We start from the raw sequence: 22,812 nt of genomic DNA on the forward strand, positions 1-22,812 counted from the left end.
GAGCCCCTACATAAGAAAATCTCTTAAAAAATAAAAAAACTATAGCTCTTAGAACATGGAGACACTAAAACATCATTTTTTTGGTTTCAAAAATGCTATTATTGTGTTAAAGTGAAACAAATAAAAAAAAGTATACATATTAGGTATTGCCGCGTCCGTAAAAACCAGCTCTATAAAAATATCAGATGACCTAACCCCTCGGGTGAACACCGTAAAAATAAAAAAATAAAAACTGTGTCAAAACAAGCAATTTTTGTCACCTTGCATCACAAAAGGTGCAACACCAAGTGATCAAAAATGCGTATGTCCCACAAAATAGTACCAATAAAACCGTCACCTCATCCCGCAAAAAATGAGCCCCTACATAAGAAAATCTCTCAAAAAATAAAAAAACTATAGCTCTCAGAACATGGACACATTAAAACATAATTTTTTGGTTTCAAAAATGCTATTATTGTGTAAAACTTTAATAAATGAGAAAAAGTATACATATTAGGTATCGCCACGTCCGTAACAATCTGCTCTATAAAAATGTCACTTGACTGAACCCCTCAGGTGAACGCTGTAAAAATAAATAAATAGAAACTGTGCTAAAACAACCAATTTTTTGGTCACCTTGCCCCATAAAGTGTTATAATGAATGATCAAAAAATCATATGTACCCAAAAATAGTACTAATAAAACTGGCACCTTATCCCCTAGTTTCCAAAATGGGGTCACTTCTTGGGAGTTTCTACTGTAAGGGTGCATTAGGGGGCTTCAAATGGGACATGGCATCTAAAAACCATGTGGAGTTCCTTTTCTTCTGCGCCCTGCCGTGTGCCCATACAGCAGTTTATGACCACATGTGGGGTGTTTCTGTAAACCGCAGAATCTGGGTAATAAATATTGAGTTTTGTTTGGCTGTTAACCATCGATGTGTTAAAGAAAAAAATTGATTAAAATGGAAAATCTGCCAAAAAAGTGAAATTTTAAAATTTGATCTCCATTTTCCTTTAATTCTTGTGGAACGCCTAAAGGGTTAACAAAGTTTGTAAAATCGGTTTTGAATACCTTGAGGGGTGTAGTTTCTACAATGGGGTCATTTATGGGGGTATCCACTATGTAGGCCCCACAAAGTGACTTCAGACCTGAACTGGTCCTTATAAAGTGGATTTTGGCAATTTTCATAAAAATTTGAAGAATTCCTTCTAAACTTCTAAGCCTTCTAACGTCCTAAAAAAATAAAATGACATTTCCAAAATGATGCCAACATAAAGTAGACATATGGGGAATGTTAAATAATAAATATTTTATGAGGTATCACTTTCTGTTTTAAAAGCAGAGAAATTGAAATTTAGAAAATTGCGAATTTTTCAAATTTTTGGGTAAATTTGGGATTTTTTCATAAATAAAGGTGAAATATTTTGACTCAAATTTATGACTATCATGAAGTACAATGTGTCACGAGAAAACAATCTCTGAATGACTTGGATAAATAAAGGCGTTCCAAAGTTATTACCACATAAAGTGAGATATGTCAGTTTTGCAAAATTTGGCCTGGTCAGGAAGGGGGCAAAGGGCCCAGATGGGAAGTGGTTAACTTAATCCCAAAAAAAACTTTCCACTGCATTTCATTGCTGTCATTAAAGGACCTGCTGAGATCATTTCAGTAATCGTCTTGTTAACTCAGGTGAGAATGTTGACGAGCACAAGGCTGGAGATCATTATGTCAGGCTGATTGGGTTAAAATGGCAGACTTGACATGTTAAAAGGAGGGTGATGCTTGAAATCATTGTTCTTCCACTGTTAACCATGGTGACCTGCAAAGAAACGCGTGCAACCATCATTGTGTTGCATAAAAATGGCTTCACAGGCAAGGATATTATGGCTACTAATATTGCACCTCAATCAACAATTTATAGGTGTCATGGTCTTACCTTCTTGCTGTTCTCTTTCGTTTGACATGTGCTGGCGGCCATCTTGGTTTCTGGGTTTCTTGTAGCCTTCCACCCTGCGGCTCCTCCTTCCCACTGGGAGGAGCTGGATGCCTAGCTCATATATATAGGAGGTCTGTGGCGTCAGTTCCTTGCTTGGTCCTCCTGTGTTCACATGCTTCTAAGACTGCTGCTGCTTCTGGTTCCTAATCCTGGCTTCGTCTGACTTCCCTGCTGGTTCCTGATCCTGGCTTCGTCTGACTACCCTGCTGGTTCCTGATCCTGGCTTCGTCTGACTACCCTGCTGGTTCCTGATCCTGGCTTCGTCTGACTACCCTTCTGGTTTCCTGACCTCTGGCTACGCAAGGACTCTGCTTCGGTTTCACCATCCGTTTGGACTTTTGCTTTATAGCTTGATTTTCAATAAAGCCTTCTTATTTTCACTTATCTCTTGTTGTACGTCTGGTTCATGGTTCCGTGACAATAGGATCATCAAGAACTTCAAGGAAAGAGGTTCAATTCTTGTTCAGAAGGCTTCAGGGCGTCCAAGAAAGTCCAGCAAGCGCCAGGATCGTCTCCTAAAGAGGATTCAGCTGCGGGATCGGAGTGCCACCAGTGCAGAGCTTGCTCAGGAATGGCAGCAGGCAGGTGTGAGCGCATCTGCACGCACAGTGAGGCGAAGACTTTTGGAAGATGGCCTGGTGTCAAGAAGGGCAGCAAAGAAGCCACTTCTCTCCAAAAAAAACATCAGGGACAGATTGATCTTCTGCAGAAAGTATGGTGAATGGACTGCTGAGGACTGGGGCAAAGTCGTATTCTCCGATGAAGCCTCTTTCCGATTGTTTGGGGCATCTGGAAAAAGGCTTGTCCGGAGAAGAAAAGGTGAGCGCTACCATCAGTCCTGTGTCATGCCAACAGTAAAGCATCCTGAGACCATTCATGTGTGGGGTTGTTTCTCATCCAAGGGAGTGGGCTCACTCACAATTTTGCCCAAAAACACAGCCATGAATAAAGAATGGTACCAAAACACCCTCCAACAGCAACTTCTTCCAACAATCCAACAACAGTTTGGTGAAGAACAATGCATTTTCCAGCACGATGGAGCACCGTGCCATAAGGCAAAAGTGATAACTAAGTGGCTCGGGGACCAAAACTTTGACATTTTGGGTCCATGGCCTGGAAACTTCCCAGATCTTAATCCCATTGAGAACTTGTGGTCAATCCTCAAGAGGTGGGTGGACAAACAAAAACCCACTAATTCTGACAAACTCCAAGAAGTGATTATGAAAGAATGGGTTGCTATCAGTCAGGAATTGGCCCAGAAGTTGATTGAGAGCATGCCCAGTCGAATTGCAGAGGTCCTGATAAAGAAGGGCCAACGCTGCAAATACTGACTCTCTGCATAAATGTCATGTAATTGTCGATAAAAGCCTTTGAAACGTATGAAGTGCGTGTAATTATATTTCACTACATCACAGAAACAACTGAAACAAAGATCTAAAAGCAGTTTAGCAGCAAACTTGTGAAAACTAATATTTTTGTCATTCTCAAAACTTTTGGCCACGACTGTAAGCTCTTACGGACAGGGTTGTCTCCCCCTCTGTACAAGTCTGTTAATGGCTTCTTATTGTATTTGTATTTTTATATTATGTATGTGTAACCACCTCTTGGTGTACAGCACCATGGAATTAATGGTGTTGTCAAATAAATAATAACTTCTTCCATTTAAGAATTATGGAGGCCACTGTGCTCTTGGGAACTTACAGTGCAGCAGAAAACTTTTTGTATGCTTCTCCAGATCTGTGCCTCCATGCAATCCTGTCTCTGATCTCCACAGGCAGTTTTTTCCCTCATGGCTTGGTTTTTACTCTCATTTGCAGAGGTATGCCTTTCCAAATCATGTCCAATCAACAGAATTTACTACAGGTGGACTCCAATCAAGGTGTAGAAACATTTCAAAGATGATCAAGAGAAATGGGAGGCCACCAGAACTAAATTCCAAGTGCTATCGCAAAAGGTCTGAATACTTACGCCTATGCAAATTTTTGTTTTTCTTTTTTAAATTAGAAATTAGCAATAATTTCTAAAAATCTGTTTTCACTTTCTTATTATGGTGTACTGAGTACAAATTGTTGGGGAAGAACTTGGTTTATTTTATTTTGCCACAAGACCACAACTTAACAAAAAGTTATGCAGATTTACCTAGAGTGTGCACCCTATTGGTTGATGTACTGCAATCTGCACTGGGGGAGAAACTAGCCCACTGCTTGTATAGCTGACTGGCATTACTTTATCTCCTGATGTACAGGGTGGGCCATTTATATGGATACACCTTAATAAAATGGGAATGGTTGGTGATATTAACTTCCTGTTTGTGGCACATTAGTATATGTGAGGGGGGAAACTTTTCAAGATGGGTGGTGACCATGGCGGCCATTTTAAAGTTGGCCATTTTGAATCCAACTTTTGTTTTTTCAATAGGAAGTGGGTCATGTGACATCAAACTTATTGGGAATTTCACACGAAAAACAATGGTGTGCTTGGTTTTAATGTAACTTTATTCTTTCATGAGTTATTTACAAGTTTCTCTTTGTTTACAGCCATTGACATGTCACCGAGGTTAACACGTGAGGAGCGGATAGAAATTGTGTTGATGTCTGGTGAACGCAGTAACCGGGTCATTGCAGCATATTTTAATGCAAGACACCCTACGAGACCACCCATCTCCCATGCTACAGTTAGCAAACTGCTTGCTAAGTTTCGTGAAACTGGTTCAGTGTTGGATTTGCCAAAATGTGGACGCATGAAATCTGTCTCTAATGAAGAAACATCAGTGGCTGTCCTAGCTTCATTCAGCAAGAGCCCACATCGTAGCACTCGCCGCATGTCACTGGAGAGTGGCATTAGTTGAACATCCCTTCGGCGGATATTAGCTACTCACAAATGGCACCCTTAGAAACTCCAGCTACTGCAGCATCTCAACGAGGATGACCCAGATCGGCGCACTGAATTTGCAGAATGGGCAAAACAAAAATTGGAACAGGACCCTCAGTTTACGCAGAAGATTATGTTCAGTGATGAGGCAAACTTTTATGTGAATGGTGAAGTTAACAAACAAAACCACCGCTATTGGTCTGACACTAACCCACATTGGATAGATCCCTCCAAGACTGTTGGAACAAAAAAATTGATGGTATGGTGTGGTATATGGGGTACAAAGATAGTGGGGCCATTCTTCATCAATGGAAACCTCAAGGCCACTGGATATGCGAAATTGCTACATGATGATGTGTTTCCCTCTTTATGCACTGAAGCTGGCACGTTCCCTGAGTTTTTCCAGCAAGATGGTGCACCACCACATTATGGGTGTCATGTCCGAGCATTCCTAGATGAACAGTTTCCTGGAAAGTGGATTGGTCGTCGTGGGCCAGTTGAATGGCCCCCAAGGTCTCCCGATCTGACCCCCTTAGACTTTTATCTTTGGGGTCATCTGAAGGCAATTGTCTATGCTGAAGATACGAGATGTGCAGCACCTGAAACTACGGATACTGGAAGCCTGTGCTAGCATTTCTCCTGCAGTGTTGCTATCAGTGTGTGAAGAGTGGGAGAAGAGGGTTGCATTGACAATCCAACACAATGGGCAGCACATTGAACACATTTTATAAGTGGTCAGAAACTTGTAAATAACTCATGAAAGGATAAAGTTACGTTAAAACCAAGCACACCATTGTTTTTCTTGTGAAATTCCCAATATGTTTGATGTGTCACATGACCCACTTCCTATTGAAAAAACAAAAGTTGGATTCAAAATGGCCGACTTCAAAATGGCCGTCATGGTCACCACCCATCTTGAAAAGTTTCCCCCCTCACATATACTAATGTGCCACAAACAGGAAGTTAATATCACCAACTATTCCCATTTTATTAAGGTGTATTCATATAAATGGCGCACCCTGTATATTGTGCTTTATCCTGCAGTCTTTGTCTTACTGTAAGTTAATTTTGAATATCTGATATGAATTGTTAAAACCTTTTCACAGCACAGTATGTTCCACCAAATTTAAATAACAAAGATTTCAGGTGTCAGGTTCGTTATCTTATGACTTAGGTTCCCACACCAAACTTACTTCTTTCTCTATGCTTTTTATTTCTTTTAGAAACTTTTGTTGCATGTGTTGTGGCCATATACCGTATTTCCTGCACTATAAGATGCACCGGAACATAATACACAATTATGTTTTAGATGGAGGAAAAGAAAAGACGTTATTGAGCCAAATTGTGTGCGTGTTTTGCGGATCCGTGGATTTGTGGACCACAAAACAGTTACAGACAGTTGTGTGCATGGGGCATAAACTGTGTCCTTTGCCAAAGCAGCCTGGGCAAAGGACCCTAGACAGGAAACTGGGATGTGAACAGGAATGTTGGGGAGTGTGCCCTCATGTCACAGGAGAAAGACCCTCAATTCAGCTCCCTTGTCATATATCAGCTACTTCCCCCTATGAAGTACTACTGCTAGAATGTGCTGCTGTTGTGCAGCCTTCAGAGCATTTATAACAGGGTCAGGAAGTGGACTTAGTCAGGGGAAGTAGCTGTGCCTTCTGCAACTGCACAATTCCAGCACTGTGTGAATGCCTCTGCCAGACTGCCATTGCCTCAGAGGATCTGCAGTAACTGCCCGTCTGAGAAGTTCCGTAATCTGAAAGGAGCGACAGGGACAGGCCGGATATCAGAACACAAACAGTGCAGGCTGCAGCTAGGCAACAGCAGGGCCAAGGCATACTTGCTTGGTGCGGAGGAGAAGAGGCTGTCAGGTGAAGTGACCTCTCTTCTTCAGCTTCACTCTCCCCATTCTCCTATTACCAGATTGTAGAGTAGCGTTGCAGCCCACTGTATTGCAGCAGAGTGTAGTGGGTGGCGGGGCCAGGAGCTCCACTCCATGCATATCAAATGCATGTTCAGTTTGTATGTGGTGGTGGCTTGGGCGGCTATGGAAAGGTTAGACGTACCGAGACATACGGACGTCCCCGCGACAGTAGTGGCAGGAGATCTTTGAGACTGGCAACAAGTGGTTTGATTTGACATGTTTACCTTGTGGATCAATAGGCGTCTGTGTTGTTTCTGGTACTGGCCACACCCTTAACCTCCAGGTGTTGCTATTGTGGTCATTTAACTTTCCCTATTTATAATTGTTTCTCCCACAATGCTGTGCGGTTTATAGCTTCAGTTGGACCTGTGGATAGCTGGTGTTTGGATCTCGGCTGAGTTCCTGGTGCTGCCATAGCTTCTTGGAAGTTAAGTGTTACCTTTCCCTTTGTATTAGGCCTTAGGGAGACTCCCATTCATCCTTCCTTTTGAAGAAACAGGATGTCTCTTTCATGTCATTAGTACCAGGGTACTTTAGGGTTAGATAGGACGGTGGCTAGCCGAGCATGTGAGCGGCCGCAGGTCCGGTGAGCTCCCGCACACCCTCGGCATATTATCCTGATAACCGCATCGTATGCCATAATCGGATCCCTACAACTTACCTGACGGTGCCCGGAGTCCTCCGGTACCTGTATCACAGCAGCGGGGGATAAAATGACCGGCCGGAGAGGAGCTAAAAGCGCCGATAGAGACATCCAAGATGGCGCCGGACCCGACACGCTGAGGGGCCGAGAGCGCGCTGGAGAGGTTCAGCGGGAAGCAGCAGCTAAGCTGGGCTCGTATGCCCATAATACAGCCTCAACCGCAGCAAAGAATAGCAGTGGCAACAGACACAACCCTCCCACTGATTCGGAGGAAGAAGATACCGCTGCAGGCGCTGCTCCTAGGCATGTCTCTGGCATAAGTGACTCCCTGCTAACTTATAAAGACAGAGCTGAGATGGATGCAGATATGGAGTCAGAAGAACCCACTCTTAAAGACGTCCTGCGAGCCATCACTAAGTGCAGTAAGTGCTTAACTGCTCTTACAATGCAAGTAGGCACTATTAAAGAGGACGTGTCTATAGTGCGCCATGATTTAAAACGGTTGGCGGAGCGTACCACTGCTTTAGAAGGCCCCATGGGAAATCTGGAGGACGCCATACCACCTCTAAGAAGGGAAACAAGTGAGCATGCCCGCAAGCTAGATGTTATTGCGGCCAAACAGGACGATTTGGAAAACCGTCTACGCAGAAATAATGTGCGTATAGTGGGAGTACCGTAAAAAGTGGGAGGGCCGAACCCTACTGACTTCTTTGAAAATTGGATTAAAAAGCAATTGGGGCCTGAATCCCTTACTCTGCTTTTTGCAGTAGAAAGAGCGCATCGGGTCCCGACCCGACCATTACCACCGGGAGCCCCACCCAGACCAGTGCTCATGAAAATACTTCACTATAAAGATCGGGACATTATCCTCAGAAAAGCTCGTGAAATCCCTGCAATATCTATCAAGGGCCAAAAGGTGTCACTCTTTCCCGAATATTCTCTGGATGCCCAGAAAAGAAGGGCGAAATTCCTGGATATAAAGCGTCGCCTGCAAGGTCTCAACGTGTCCTATTCTAAGCTTTATCCGGCAAAATTGAGAGTAGTTGCCTTTGGGACTACCACATTTTTTGAAGACCCAAGAGAAGCGGTGCAATAGCTGGATCGTCATGAGCGACAACTCCGCACGGCGGAACCACAGGCAGACGGGGACTGAATTATCTCCTCTTCTGATTACCGTTGAATACTTGAGTATACTGCACTGAATGCATGCATGAGAATGTGCGCCTGAATGTTTGTGCTGCTATGTACTAGAGTTTCCATTTTTAGTTGCACTGTTTTTCCCTTTCTAACAAAAGATAACAGGGATCCATAGAAGTTACATAATATAGATAGGTTTGAGATTATATTGAAATTGCATAGTCCGAGGGGGTGATCACGGTGAGTCCGTGGACTTTACAGGCCCCAATGATTGCAGATTCTATTTTTATTGTTCCGTGTTACATGGTTTAGAGTTCATTTTTGTATCTTACTACCACTCCCCTCACAGGGTAGCCAACTACGGGGCTGGGCCCGGTAGTGCTGATGGGTTTTGGTTATTGATCCCGCGGTCCTGTCATGGGAGTTGTTGCGGGGACCTGTTGGCACAGCCGATGTCCGTCCTTTGGTTCTAATGATTTACATGGGGTGGGGGGGGGGGGGGGGGGGGTTTCCAAGGGTCGCGGTTGGGGAAACTCGGGTTCTTAAGAAGTACGCTCTAATTAGTCACTTGCTGATGTTTGATGACTATGGCTAGTTCCGTAAATCTTCTGAGCTGGAATGTGAAAAGGATCAAGGACGCCGACAAAAGAAAAGCAGTTTTAGACAATGTACGACAGCACCAGCCTTTAATATGTTGTTTGCTCACTCCTTTCTGGGCTGGACACAGCTTCCATGCTACGTATTCGTCCTACGCCAGGGGAGTGAGCATTTTGGTTCATAAAAATATTCCATTTACCTGCATCACTAAAAGAATTGATGAGGAAGGGAGATATACACTCACCTAAAGAATTATTAGGAACACCTGTTCTATTTCTCATTAATGCAATTATCTAGTCAACCAATCACATGGCAGTTGCTTCAATGCATTTAGGGGGGTTCTCCTGGTCAAGAATCTCCTGAACTCCAAACTGAATGTCAGAATGGGAAAAAAAGGTGTTTTAAACAATTTTGAGCGTGGCATGGTTGTTGGTGCCAGACGGGCCGGTCTGAGTATTTCACAATCTGCTCAATTACTGGGATTTTCACGCACAACCAGTTCTAGGGTTTACAAAGAATGGCGTGAAAAGGGAAAAACAACCAGTATGCGGCAGTCCTGTGGGCAAAAATGCCTTGTGGATGCTAGAGGTCAGAAGAGAATGGGCCGACTGATTTAAGCTGATAGAAGAGCAACGTTGACTGAAATAACCACTCGTTACAACCGAGGTATGCAGCAAAGCATTTGTGAAGCCACAACACGCACAACCTTGAGGCGGATGGGCTACAACAGCAGAAGACCCCACCGGGTACCACTCATCTCCACTACAAATAGGAAAAAGAGGCTACAATTTGCACGAGCTCACCAAAATTGGACTGTTGAAGACTGGAAAAATGTTGCCTGGTCTGAGGAGTCTCGATTTCTGTTGAGACATTCAAATGGTAGAGTCCGAATTTGGCGTAAACAGAATGAGAACATGTATCCATCATCTGATGGCTACTTCCAGCAGGATAATGCACCATGTCACAAAGCTCGAATCATTTCAAATTGGTTTCTTGAACATGACAATGAGTTCACTGTACTAAAATGGCCCCCACAGTCATCAGATCTCAACCCAATAGAGCATCTTTGGGATGTGGTGGAACGGGAGCTTCGTGCCCTGGATGTGCATCCCTCAAATCTCCATCAACTGCAAGATGCTATCCTATCAATATGGGCCAACATTTCTAAAGAATGCTATCAGCACCTTGTTGAATCAATGCCACGTAGAATTAAGGCAGTTCTGAAAGCAAAAGGGGGTCCAACACCGTATTAGTATGGTGTTCCTAATAATTCTTTAGGTGAGTGTATATACACTGCTCAAAAAAATAAAGGGAACACTTAAACAACACAATGTAACTCCAAGTCAATCACACTTCTGTGAAATCAAACTGTCCACTTAGGAAGCAACACTGAGTGACAATCAATTTCACATGCTGTTGTGCAAATGAGATAGACAACAGGTGGAAATTATAGGCAATTAGCAAGACACCCCCAATAAAGGAGTGGTTCTGCAGGTGGTAACCACAGACCACTTCTCAGTTTCTATGCTTCCTGGCTGATGTTTTGGTCACTTTTGAATGCTGGCGGTGCTTTCACTCTAGTGGTAGCATGAGACGGAGTCTACAATCCACACAAGTGGCTCAGGTAGTGCAGCTTATCCAGGATAGCACATCAATGCGAGCTGTGGCAAGAAGGTTTGCTGTGTCTGTCAGCGTAGTGTCCAGAGCATGGAGGCGCTACCAGGAGACAGGCCAGTACATCAGGAGACGTGGAGGAGGCCGTAGGAGGGCAACAACCCAGCAGCAGGACCGCTACCTCCGCCTTTGTGCAAGGAGGAACAGGAGGAGCACTGCCAGAGCCCTGCAAAATGACCTCCAGCAGGCCACAAATGTGCATGTGTCTGCTCAAATGGTCAGAAACAGACTCCATGAGGGTGATATGAGGGCCCGACGTCCACAGGTGGGGGTTGTGCTTACAGCCCAACACCGTGCAGGACGTTTGGCATTTGCCAGAGAACACCAAGATTGGCAAATTCGCCATTGGCGCCCTGTGCTCTTCACAGATGAAAGCAGGTTCACACTGAGCACATGTGACAGACGTGACAGAGTCTGGAGACGCCGTGGAGAACGTTCTGCTGCCTGCAACATCCTCCAGCATCACCGGTTTGGCATTGGGTCAGTAATGGTGTGGGGTGGCATTTCTTTGGAGGGCCGCACAGCCCTCCATGTGCTCGCCAGAGGTAGCCTGACTGACATTAGGTACCGAGATGAGATCCTCAGACCCCTTGTGAGACCATATGCTGGTGCGGTTGGCCCTGGGTTCCTCCTAATGCAAGACAATGCTAGACCTCATGTGGCTGGAGTGTGTCAGCAGTTCCTGCAAGACGAAGGCATTGATGCTATGGACTGGCCCGCCCATTCCCCAGACCTGAATCCAATTGAGCACATCTGGGACATCATGTCTCGCTCTGTTGCACCACAGACTGTCCAGGAGTTGGCAGATGCTTTAGTCCAGGTCTGGGAGGAGATCCCTCAGGAGACCGTCCGCCACCTCATCAGGAGCATGCACAGGCGTTGTAGGGAGGTCATACAGGCACGTGGAGGCCACACACACTACTGAGCCTCATTTTGACTTGTTTTAAGGACATTACATCAAAGTTGGATCAGCCTGTAGTGTGTTTTTCCACTTTAATTTTGAGTGTGACTCCAAATCCAGACCTCCATGGGTTAAAAAATTGGATTTCCTTTTTTTTATTTTTGTGTGATTTTGTTGTCAGCACATTCAACTATGTAAAGAACAAAGTATTTCTGAAGAATATTTAATTAATTCAGATCTAGGATGTGTTATTTTTGTGTTCCCTTTATTTTTTTGAGCAGTGTATTTACACTGCACTTTATTTAATGTTGAATGCGTTCTTATAGGGATCTAGATCCCCCCACCCTACCCTCCGCTGCTAATAAGGAAGGTGATCTCCTTTATTGCGGACTTGCCACAGATTCCCACTCTACTTTTTGGTGACTTTAATACTGTTCCCTGTCCAAAACTAGACAAGCTCAGCCAGACCTCTAGTGTGATTAATGAGGGTGTTACTCCCTTCACGCGCTTAAAGAGGCCCTTTCACCTGGAAAAACATTGTGAACTAAGTATGCTGACATGGAGAGCAGCGCCCGGGGATCTCACTGCACTTACTATTATCCCTGGGCGCTGTGCGCTGTGCGCTGCGATTGGCCAGCGCTGCAGCCTAGGAGAAGGAGACGCCCACAGGACAAGGGCAGACACTGCCTACTATAACTTACAGAGCGAAGATACCGGAGGACATAACGGGAGAACAGAGCGGCGCCCAGGGATAATAGTAAGTGCAGTGAGATCCCCGGGCGCCGCACTCCATGTCAGCATACTTAGTTCACAATGTTTTTCCAGGTGAAAGGGCCTCTTTAATACAGGAGGCGGCGCTTTTTGACTTCTGGAGAATGAGAAACCCGGATGCGAAACAGTATTCTTGTCACTCTAGTTCGTATGGCTCATTGTCTAGAATTGACTTTGTGCTAGGAAATGAGGCTATGGGCCGTTTTGTACGAGACATTGTTTACCTCCCTAGGAGGTTGTCTGATCATTCTCCGTTACTGACAGTCATTGCCTTGCAGCCGCGCTTGCAGCAGGGAGACAGGTGTTGGAAATTTAACCCAAATTGGCTGCATATACTAGTGGATGTAGCGGATGACATGATGTCACTGACTTAACAATGGAACAGTGGGAGGAGGTATTGGAGGATTTCCCGGTGGTAGCAGTAAGTGAGGCCCACAGAGTCTCACAATTGCTATTAGGGTCCATTCACACGTCCGCAAAATGTGTCCGCATCCGTTCCGCAATTTTGCGGAACGGGTGCGGACCCATTCATTCTCTATGGGGACGGAATGGATGCGGACAGCACACAGTGTGCTGTCTGCAGCCGTGATTGCGGAGCGTGGCCCCGATTTTGGGTCCGCAGCTCCGCAAAAAGATAGAGCATGTCCTATTCTTGTCCGCAGCTTGCGGACAAGAATAGGCATTTCTATGGGGGTGACGGGCTGGTGTGTTGCGGACCCGCAATTTGCGGGTCCGCAACACAACACGGACGTGTAAATGTAGCCTTACTGCATAGAGTGTACAGAACTCCACAGCCTTATTACACAAAATGGGGTATAGGACGGACGATACTTGCCCTAGATGTGGCGCACATAATGCTGATTTAATTCACTTAATGTGGAATTGCCCAAGGCTGCGAAGATATTGGTCTGATGTGGGGAACTTAGTCTGTAATGTGTTTGATGTAACTATTGATCTAACTCCTACAATCTGTATTCTGGGATATATCAAGGAGATACCGGTTACCCCTGAGCTTAGAATAGCGATCACAAGAATCCTTTACCAGGCAAGGAAGCTGATTGCGTTTCACTGGATTGCCTCTGTCCCTCCGGCTATCCAGAACTTAGTAGATAAGATTCATATGATAGTAAGACTAGAGAGTTACGTATACCAAAAACGAGGGAGTAATAAGAAATTAGAAAAAATATGGTCCCTTTGGATATCACATTATAATGTTGTGGTTTAATGTAGTAGACTTGTTGCTTTGAATGGAGATGGGAACGTATTGCATGATGGTCTTTGAGTAAGGTTGGGAGATAGTTGGAGTGGATGCTGGATTTGCATATGGAAAATGGAGAACCAATGGGAAGTCGGACAATGGCTTATCCTGAAGATCTTCTGGGACTATGGTTCTTGGAGTACTACGAAGCCACCATCGATGCCTCTTCTAGAGACTTTCTTACAACCGCGAACCCGGGACTCTGGGTGTGGGGAGGGGGGGAGGGTGGGAGGATATGTTTTCCCCTTTTTGGGTTGTTTGCATAAAATCTTATTGAAAATCAATAAAAAAAGATTTGATTTAAAAGGGTTAGATAGGACTTTAGGTATTCCTGTGCATGAACTCAACTACCTCTGGGGTCTGTTCATACTGGTAGTCAGTCAGGACTTTCATTAGGGTTTTCACTAGGTGTCCATCTTCCTTCCCTAGTTTTCAGGCCTTATTTCCTTTTCCCTTTCCCTCCTATGTTTGGTGTGGGCTTTCCCTCCCACACTAAAGCGTGACAGGACCCCTCTCCCATCTGGCCCTGGGTGACCACCCGAAATTCCCATATCAGGATCCACCATAATGTGGCAATAATGAAGGCAATCTTCACATTATAAGATGCACTGAACTTTTGGCCTGATTTTTTTTGGGACAAAAATAGTGCTGGAAATACGGTAATTTGTTCCCACACAGTGAACTGAGGACAAAACTGTGGAAAGGTACAGATGTGGCAGATCTGTAGTCGATTTTCTGTGTGGAGTGCACCTTGAAAATCAACAACAAATTGGATCCATCAGATTCCATATTACAGAGATACCTTTTCCTAGAAGCAATAGGAAATCCATAAGAAAAAACCTCTGTATGCCTCATCTACAAATTGTAGGCATTCAAACACATACTACATAGGACTAGATAGGTTTCCATGGGGCAAAGGTGTGTCTTTATGGAGTATAAATTCAAGAGGTTTACTTTGAGATGTCTCCTTTGCTGTCTTGATTCATTTATTCAGTGCATTATATACTGCTTGTAATCAGGGATTATGACCACCCTGCAATCCAGCAGTGGTGGCCGCTCTTGCACACTATAGGAAAAGGCGCCAGCCAATGCGCACTCCCGTGGTCCCAGCCACCAAAGAGGCCGGAGCCTTTTCCTATAGTGAGCAAGCACAGCTAACTTTGCTGGATTGCAGGGTGGTTGTAACCCCTGGAAACAAGCAGCGTATGATGTGATGGAAAAATGAATCCAGCCACTTAGTAAGTGGCTTGTATTAACTTCCTCTACATGATAAATGCCACTTGCTGAAGGTGTTTATATAATGCAAAACTCTGGAGAAGTTTATTAGTATGGAAATTACATTGATAAAAATGTATTAATATAAATGCAGCATATTAGCATAACACTAATTATGCAATGATTATACTCACTGGTGGTTGTACAATTAGATCTGCATAATCCTGCATGGATGCTAGAGCAAGGCTCTGCAGCTGTTCTGTCATTAATGTAGCAGCACAATTAAAAAAAGATTCAAGTTTCTTATAGTTGCTGTTACTGGGAATTTGCTTTCTCTTGTTTCCTTGGTAAAATATGTTCTGAATTTCTGGAAACCACCTGTGGATGCAGATGGAATTATAAAATTGTAACATTCTCATTCTCTGTTACATGTTACTCTACTGGCCTATATTGACATTTTGCACATTTGTTTTTCAGGCATTTTTGAAGCCTATGGAAAAAAGAATTACAGACCATCAAAAGTGCCACGCCATGTGTTTATATAGCCTAACACCAATCTCCAGCATGACAGTTTGATAGAAAATAGGTGCAGACTCTTGGATGAGGGAAAGATGATAATTACACTTACCGGTAATTGGATTTTCCATTTAGCCGCCCCAACGGCACTAAGCAGAAGGATACCCCACCTCCCAGGGATAGGAAATAACGTGGAGAACAATCATTTTAAAAGCCTCCTCCCCTTTACCTTCTCCAGTAAGTGTCCGAGAACTCAAGATGATGCTGAATAGGTATATTTATTTAAACTTCCTTTATCTGATGAAAAGGTATAGCACATAGTAACAAAAAAGGCAACAAAGAATTATTAACAAAACATAAGTTTGGGTGGGAAATCCCAGTGCCGTTGGGGAGGCTAAATGGAAAATCCAATTATCGGTAAGTGTAATTATCATCTTTTCCATACACCTCCCCATCGGCACTAAGCAGGAAGATTAACAGAGTAAACAAAAAATTTAGGGGTGGGACCACAGCGGACAAGACTTTACGCCCGAAAGAAAGGTCCCTATTAGAGATAACATCCAGTCTGTAGTGTTTGAAGAAAGAACTTGGACTGGACCAGGTGGCAGCCTGACATATCTCGGCCAGAGAAGCCAAGGCACCTTCCGCCCAGGAGGTAGAAATTGCTCTAGTCGAACGGGCTTTTAACTCTAGGGGAAGAATAGCATCCTTCTCTCTATATGCCCTGGCAATGGTCATCTTAATCCAGAGGGAAATAGTTATTTTTGAAGCCCCTTGACCTTTATTTCTTCCTGCATATTGGACTAGTAGACGATTTGATTTTCTAATGTCCTTAGTGGCTTCTAGGTAAGCCAAGACACATCTCCTGACGCCTAGATTGTGGTACTGAACCGCCTTGTCAGACCTGGCCTGTGGACAGAAGGTAGGTAATGAAATTTCCCGCTGACAATGGAATTTTGTAAATACTTTAGGTAAAAAAGGAAGGATCATGCTTTAAAATTATTCTGTCATCCAGAATAGTTAGATATGGTGGACGGCAAGATAAGGCCTGGATCTCTCCCACCCTCCTGGCAGAGTTGACCGCAATTAAAAAGGCCGTCTTTAGGGAGAGTAACCAAAGAGGAATCTCACTTAGAGGCTCAAAAGGAGGATCCATAAGTACAGAAAGTACTAGATTAAGGTCCCAGGGAGGCACCGTGGATCTAACTGCTGGGTTTAATCTATGGGCACCTTTAAAGAAACGCCAGATTAAAGCTTCATCAGCTAACTTAACTTTCAGGAAAGCACTGAGAGACACTACCTGGACCTTCAGAGTACTGACCCTTAATCCGTCTTCTAGGCCTCTTTGTAGGAAATCAAGAATTATCTTGACGTCTGGCAAGACACTGGGATTCCAGGCATCTTTTGTGAAATGAAGGAAAGCATTCCAGATCCTAAGATAAATCTTAGATGTGACAGGCTTCCTACTATTAAGTAGGGTGTTAATAATCGCATCTGACAGTCCTTTGGCTTTTAAGATGGAACGTTCAACATCCATGCTGTCAGATTCAACTGGCGCACATCCGGATGTTGGGCCGTGCCTTGAAGAAGAAGATCCGGAACCTGAGGGAAAAAACAGAACTTCCCACTCGAGAGGCTTAGCAGAAGGGGGAACCATGTTCCTTTGGGCCAATATGGGGCTATCAGGATTATCCAGCATTTGTCCTCCATTATTTTTGTCAAGACTCTGGGAATCAGGGATATCGGGGGAAATGCATATAGCAGACCCTCCGGCCAAGGACCCAAGAACGCATCTACTCTTAGTGGTCTGTCTGTCATAGGATAGGGAGTAGAAACGATCCACCTGTATTTTTATTCTGGAGGCAAAGAGGGCCAGGACTGGGATTCCCCATCTGTCGCATATCTCCTTGTTCAAGGACTCTCCTGATTTTAGAGGGTTTCTGCTCAGAAAATCTGCCAGAGCATTTTCTTTTCCCTTCAGATGTACAGCTGAAATTGAGTTTATGTGATTTTGGGCCCAGGAGAATAATTGGAATGATGTCTGGCAAAGTTTTCAGCTTTTTGTGCCCTGTTTGTTTATATGGGCAACAGTTGTACTGTGATGGATGGCTGGGCGAAAGGCTTTAAAGGCTAGGAATAATGCCAGAAGTTCCTTCGAGTTTGAGGATAGAGGATGTAATTCCTGACTCCAAACTCCCTGGACTAGCTGATCTCTTCTGTGAGCCCCTAACCTGACCCGCTTGCATCTGTTGTTATAACAATTGGGTCTGAGAAACTCCTTGGTTTAGATTTTCCCTTCGTAGCCACCACTGTAGAGAAGCTCTCACCTGAGGAGGAAGAGGCACCCTCTTGTCTAGGGATAAGCAACTTTTGTTCCAGGTGGAAAGAAGAAAAGCCTTTAGTATTCTGCTGCAGAACTGTGCCCACCTGACTGCTGGGATGGCTGATGTCATTAAGCCCAGGACTACAATAATTTCTCTGAAGGACACCCTTGGTTGGGACAGGAAAACCGAGATTTTTGCTATTATATTCTGGATCTTCTGTTCCGGGAGAAAGGCTGTCATAAGGCGGGAATCCAGAAGTATCCCCAGGAAGATCTTCTTGGTGGGGATCAAGTCTGACTTCTCTAGATTTAATTTCCAGCCTAGGGACTGAAGGACGTCTCTGACTATCTGGAATTTTCTGAGGAGAATCTCTGATGAATGATCCATAATCAGGAAATCATCTAGGTAGGGTATAAATAGGATCTCTTGCTGATGTAAGAACCCTGAAACTTCTGCCATGATCTTTGTAAATACTCGGGGAGCAGATGAAAGACCGAAAGGGAGGACTTGAAACTGTAGATGGGTAAGGTGATCTTCCAGGTAAATCGCAAACCACAGGTATTTCTGATGATCGCTGTGAATGGGAACGTGATAATAGGCATCCGCCAAATCTAGAGTTATCATGAAACAGTCCTGAAATAACAGATTGATTGTTGATTTCACTGTATCCATTTTTAATTTTTTGTATTTGACATGTTTGTTGAGATCTCTCAGGTTTATAATGGCCCTGTAAGAGCAGTAAGTTTTTTTTCTAAGAAGATTGGTGAACAGAACCCCTTCCCTTTCTGATCCAGTGGTACTAGAACAACATCTTGTTTTAACAGTAGGGTCTGAACCTGGGGTTCAAGAAGTAATTGCTTTCTTCTTTTAATTTTGCTTAAAGGGATTCACCCTATTAACCTAATAACAGTGTTATGTCCACGGCATCCCCCTATTAAAACGGTGCTTACCGTTTTGTTCCTTGCTATCATCGTTCTGCAGAAAAACACTTTTAATCCACATGCAAATGAGGCTGTGAAGGTGCCCAGGGGCGGCGTTACAACGGCCGGTGCCCAGGCCCCTGGGTCATTTTCATACGAAGCCACTCCCACTCCGCCGCGTCTGCCCGCCCTTAGTCTCTGCTCTAACCTCCCTCCTCCCGTCCGTAATCCCGCGCATGCGCCGATAAACGCGATATCGACGCATGCGCATTGAATGACCACAGTCCGGCCGGGGCATCACAGTTTACCGTGCGCATGCCCCTTGTAAACTGTAATGCCCCGGCCCGACTGTGGTCATTCAATGCGCACGCGCCGATATCACGTTCATCGGCGCATGCGCGGGATTACGGACGGGAGGTTAGAGCAGAGACTAAGGGCAGGCAGACGCAGCGGAGGGGGAGTGGCTTCGTATGAAAATGACAGTTTTAATAGGGGGGATGCCGTGGACATAACACTGTTATTAGGTTAATAGGGTGAATCAGCGTGAAAGACTCCCTTTAATAAGAACCTTTCTGGAGGGGGGAATAGAATTTATTGTGTAACTGTGACGCATCAGATCTAGAACCCAGGGGGACTTTAAAAACCCCTTCCCAAGCTAAAAGGAAAATTTTTAGTCTTCTACCGGTTCACTGGCGTCATTGATTTGGCTGCTTGGTGGATTTGTCAGGGTTAAATAGGAAACCCCTACCTCTGCCTCTTGAGGGCTGCCAGGAGCCTGAGTTCTCTTTCTTTTTTTGGTCAGGCCTGTCCTTTCTTTGGGTACAAAAGGAGCGGCGATGCAGAAAAACTCTGGATTCTGATGGGAAGCCCTTCTTTCTATCAGATGCCTTGTCTAAGAGGTCATCTAATACTGAACCAAAAAGCCTGTCCCCCTCACAGGGAATACTACATAGCTTGCTTTTTGAAGTATTGTCCCCAGACCAGGACCTTAGCCAAACGGATCTTATGGCCAAGTTCGACAGGGCCACTGATCTGGCGGAAAGCTTGACCAAGTCAGCAGAAGCATCTGATAAGAAACTAGTAGCTTGCCTCAACACTGGTAGGGAGGTCAGGATATCCTCTCCAAGAGTACCTGCAAGTAAGTGTTTCTCTAACTGAGATAGCCATAAAGACAGGGTCCTGGCAGTGTAGGTAGCAGCAATACTGGGCCTTAACATGGAGGTACATGTTTCCCAAGACTTACTAAGACTCACATTTTTTTATCCATAGATTCCCGTAAGAGGCCTACATCCTCAAAGGGGAGGGAGGACTTCTTAGATATTCTGGCTACTGGGGCGTCTACCCTGGGAGATTTATCCCAATGGGCCGAATCCCCCTCACTAAAAGGGTATTTTCGTTTGAATACCCTAGAGACTCCTGATCTTCTCTCAGGGTCCTTCCATATGTCTGCAATCAATTTCTTTATATTTTCATGGACTGGGAGGGAATATACGGCTTTTCTTATCCCCCAGACCTTTAAACATCTGGTCATGAATTGACTGGGGCTCTTTTGACTGCTCAATGTTCATGGTAGCCCTGATATTTTTTAGCAGTAAATCGGTGTCTTCAATAGAACACAGGGGTCTACCCAATTCATCATCTGAAGAAACAGAGTCAGAATCGGATGAGACTTCTCCTTCATCGAAGTCAAAATCAACATCCAGAGGTGTGTCAGGAATAGATCTGGAGGTAGAGGGTCTCTGAGGAATCACCACCATTTTAGCCTGAATGGCGGAGCTGACCTACTCTTTAATGATAGATTTCAAGCTGTCCACTAAAGATGGGGTCTCTTCAGCCATAATCTTATCAGTACATCACTGGGAAAGGGGTTTCTTTATGTGGCCGGAAAGCTGTTTTTCACAGATGGCACATTTTTCCTTTAATGAATGTTCCCCACTTTTGCTGGCTTTGCCCTGCAATAAAAAATAACCCCTTCAGGAAGAGCTTTGGAGTGATTCATTTAAGAGGGAACCTTCACCCTGAAACCCCAATGGTCTACAAAAGAAACTTTGCAAAAAAAAAAAAGACGCATCACTAAATAAGAGGCTTACTTTGCTTAGGGCCTTTGGAGGGTCTGCGGACATGTCAGCAGGCAGGGACATGGCTGCCCCAACACACTGATGCTTCCGCGCTCATGAGGAATGCCATTCTCTGTCCGGACTGTATTTTCAGTAGTACTTCCAGGTCACGTCGCATGGAGCGCACGCTCATGCGTGCTCGCGTACCCATGTCACCTATTCTCGCGAGACTCCGGCCCCAAGTCTTGTAATGCCGGCTTCCTCCCTTAGCTGCCTCGCATGGAGGCACGGTATTTCCCGGGGCTGCCTGCGATTCGCAGGACTTATGCCTAGACGCTGGAAAGGCCTGTATCTTGCCCCGGACCCCGGCGCCCTGCTGCAGCCCTCCTGACTATTTGCCAGGGGAACGGACGGACCCAGGAAAAAAAGAAAAAAAAAAGGCTGCGTGACATCTTCCAAAGCAGGGGGTAACCCCTGCTCTATTCTCCACTTCATCCCCGGAGGGACAGGAAACAACTGGAGAAGGTAAAGGGGAGGAGGCTTTAAAATTATTGTTCTCTATGTTGTTTCCTGTCCCTGGGAGGCGGGGTATCCTCCTGCTTAGTGCCGTTGGGGAGGCGTATGGGGAAAAAAAGGTATTCTTTTCTAAGGAAATGTTAGGGATGTCTAAGGCTACTTTCACACTCGCGTTTTGGGCGGATCCGTCATGGATCTGCAAAAACTGATCCGTTGCAATAATACAACCGCACGCATCCGTCATGAACGGATCCGTTTGTATTATCTGTAAAATAGCCAAGACGGATCCGTCATGAACTCCACTGAAAGTCAATGGGATCCGTTTTCTATTGTCCTGTTTGGCTCAGTTTCGTCAAGCGGACAGCAAAACGCAGCGTTTTGGTGTCCGCCTCCAAAGCGGAATAGAGACTGATCGGAGGCAAACTGATGATTCTTAACGGATCCTTTTCCATTCAGAATGCATTAGGGCAACACTGATCCGTTTTGGACCGCTTGTGAGACCCCATTAAGAATCTCACAAACGGAAAGCCTTAGCCAATACAAAATATGTTCGTGTTCATAGGAACACACCTGTAACAATTCATCCGGTACACTGTATGCATACATTGATGGAACAATATGTATTGTCCCTGCAGTGGTAATAACTGTAACAGCTGTCATGTATCATTCTAGCCGATGTGACCGATTAGGCCTGACATTGGCTGCAGTCGTCATCAGATCAAGCCATTTCTTGGTCCTATGGGAACCAGAAGTGGCCAAGAATGAAGCAGTTACGGGACCATGTACAGGTGAGTGTTTTTTTTTATGTTAAGGGATACAGGGTTGGACCCCAGGAGTTATTGGTTCCAAGGCCAAACAACCCCATTAAAAAAATGACTGTTCTTTCATAGGTCATCAGTACATTCCAATGTTTATGTACACCTACTAATTGTATAAGAACACTAGGACCCAGTTATGTGGACTAATAGGCTAACGTTACCCAATAACATTTATTTTCTTCCTTACTTTTTAAGTAATTTATCTTTGGCAGAATCAATTTGTCTCATGACAATATTTTGGAAGACAGATAGCTCCATTGACTCTTGGCGGTTGTGAAATTCATCAGTATCAACAAGACGTAATTGCCTATGGAAGTATGAAAAAAATAGTTAAACATGACAATTGCAAACAAAGACAGATCACAAAAAACTGCACCTTGTATTCGCACATTACAGTTTCTGCATGTAAACTGTGCGTCACTTTTAGCCAAAATTAGGCCTTATAAATCTCTCATGATAAAAGAGTTGTACACTAATTTCCAGACCTCTCAGACTGGCGGCACCCGTGTTGGTGATCATACTTACCTTATTTCTACTGCGTTGTCCAAGTTTGTTTGCTCTCCGGCTTTTACTGCTAGTCTAAGATCCCTACATGAAAACTTCCTGTTTGATGCCGCTGTAGCCAATAACTGGCCACTTATCCCCTTGCGTAATGTCAAATGGTCATGATGTGCAAGAGGAGATC

At 44.6% G+C, this 22,812-nt stretch overlaps 1 protein-coding gene across 1 annotated transcript in view; it reads right to left on the bottom strand.

Annotated features, from left to right (window-relative positions):
* DNAH7 (dynein axonemal heavy chain 7) overlaps window positions 1-22,812 on the bottom strand; it is a 574,291-nt gene that overhangs the window by 524,706 nt on the left and 26,773 nt on the right. Inside the window, exons 8-9 of the mRNA XM_040440176.1 lie at window positions 22,315-22,434; window positions 15,171-15,354 (exon numbers count right to left, since the gene is read on the bottom strand). Of these exons, the coding sequence (XP_040296110.1) occupies window positions 15,171-15,354; window positions 22,315-22,434 (304 nt within the window). The remainder of the gene's footprint in view (window positions 1-15,170; window positions 15,355-22,314; window positions 22,435-22,812) is intronic.

Source organism: Bufo bufo, chromosome 7 (genome assembly GCF_905171765.1).
Source record: "Bufo bufo chromosome 7, aBufBuf1.1, whole genome shotgun sequence".
Lineage (NCBI taxonomy): Eukaryota > Metazoa > Chordata > Amphibia > Anura > Bufonidae > Bufo > Bufo bufo.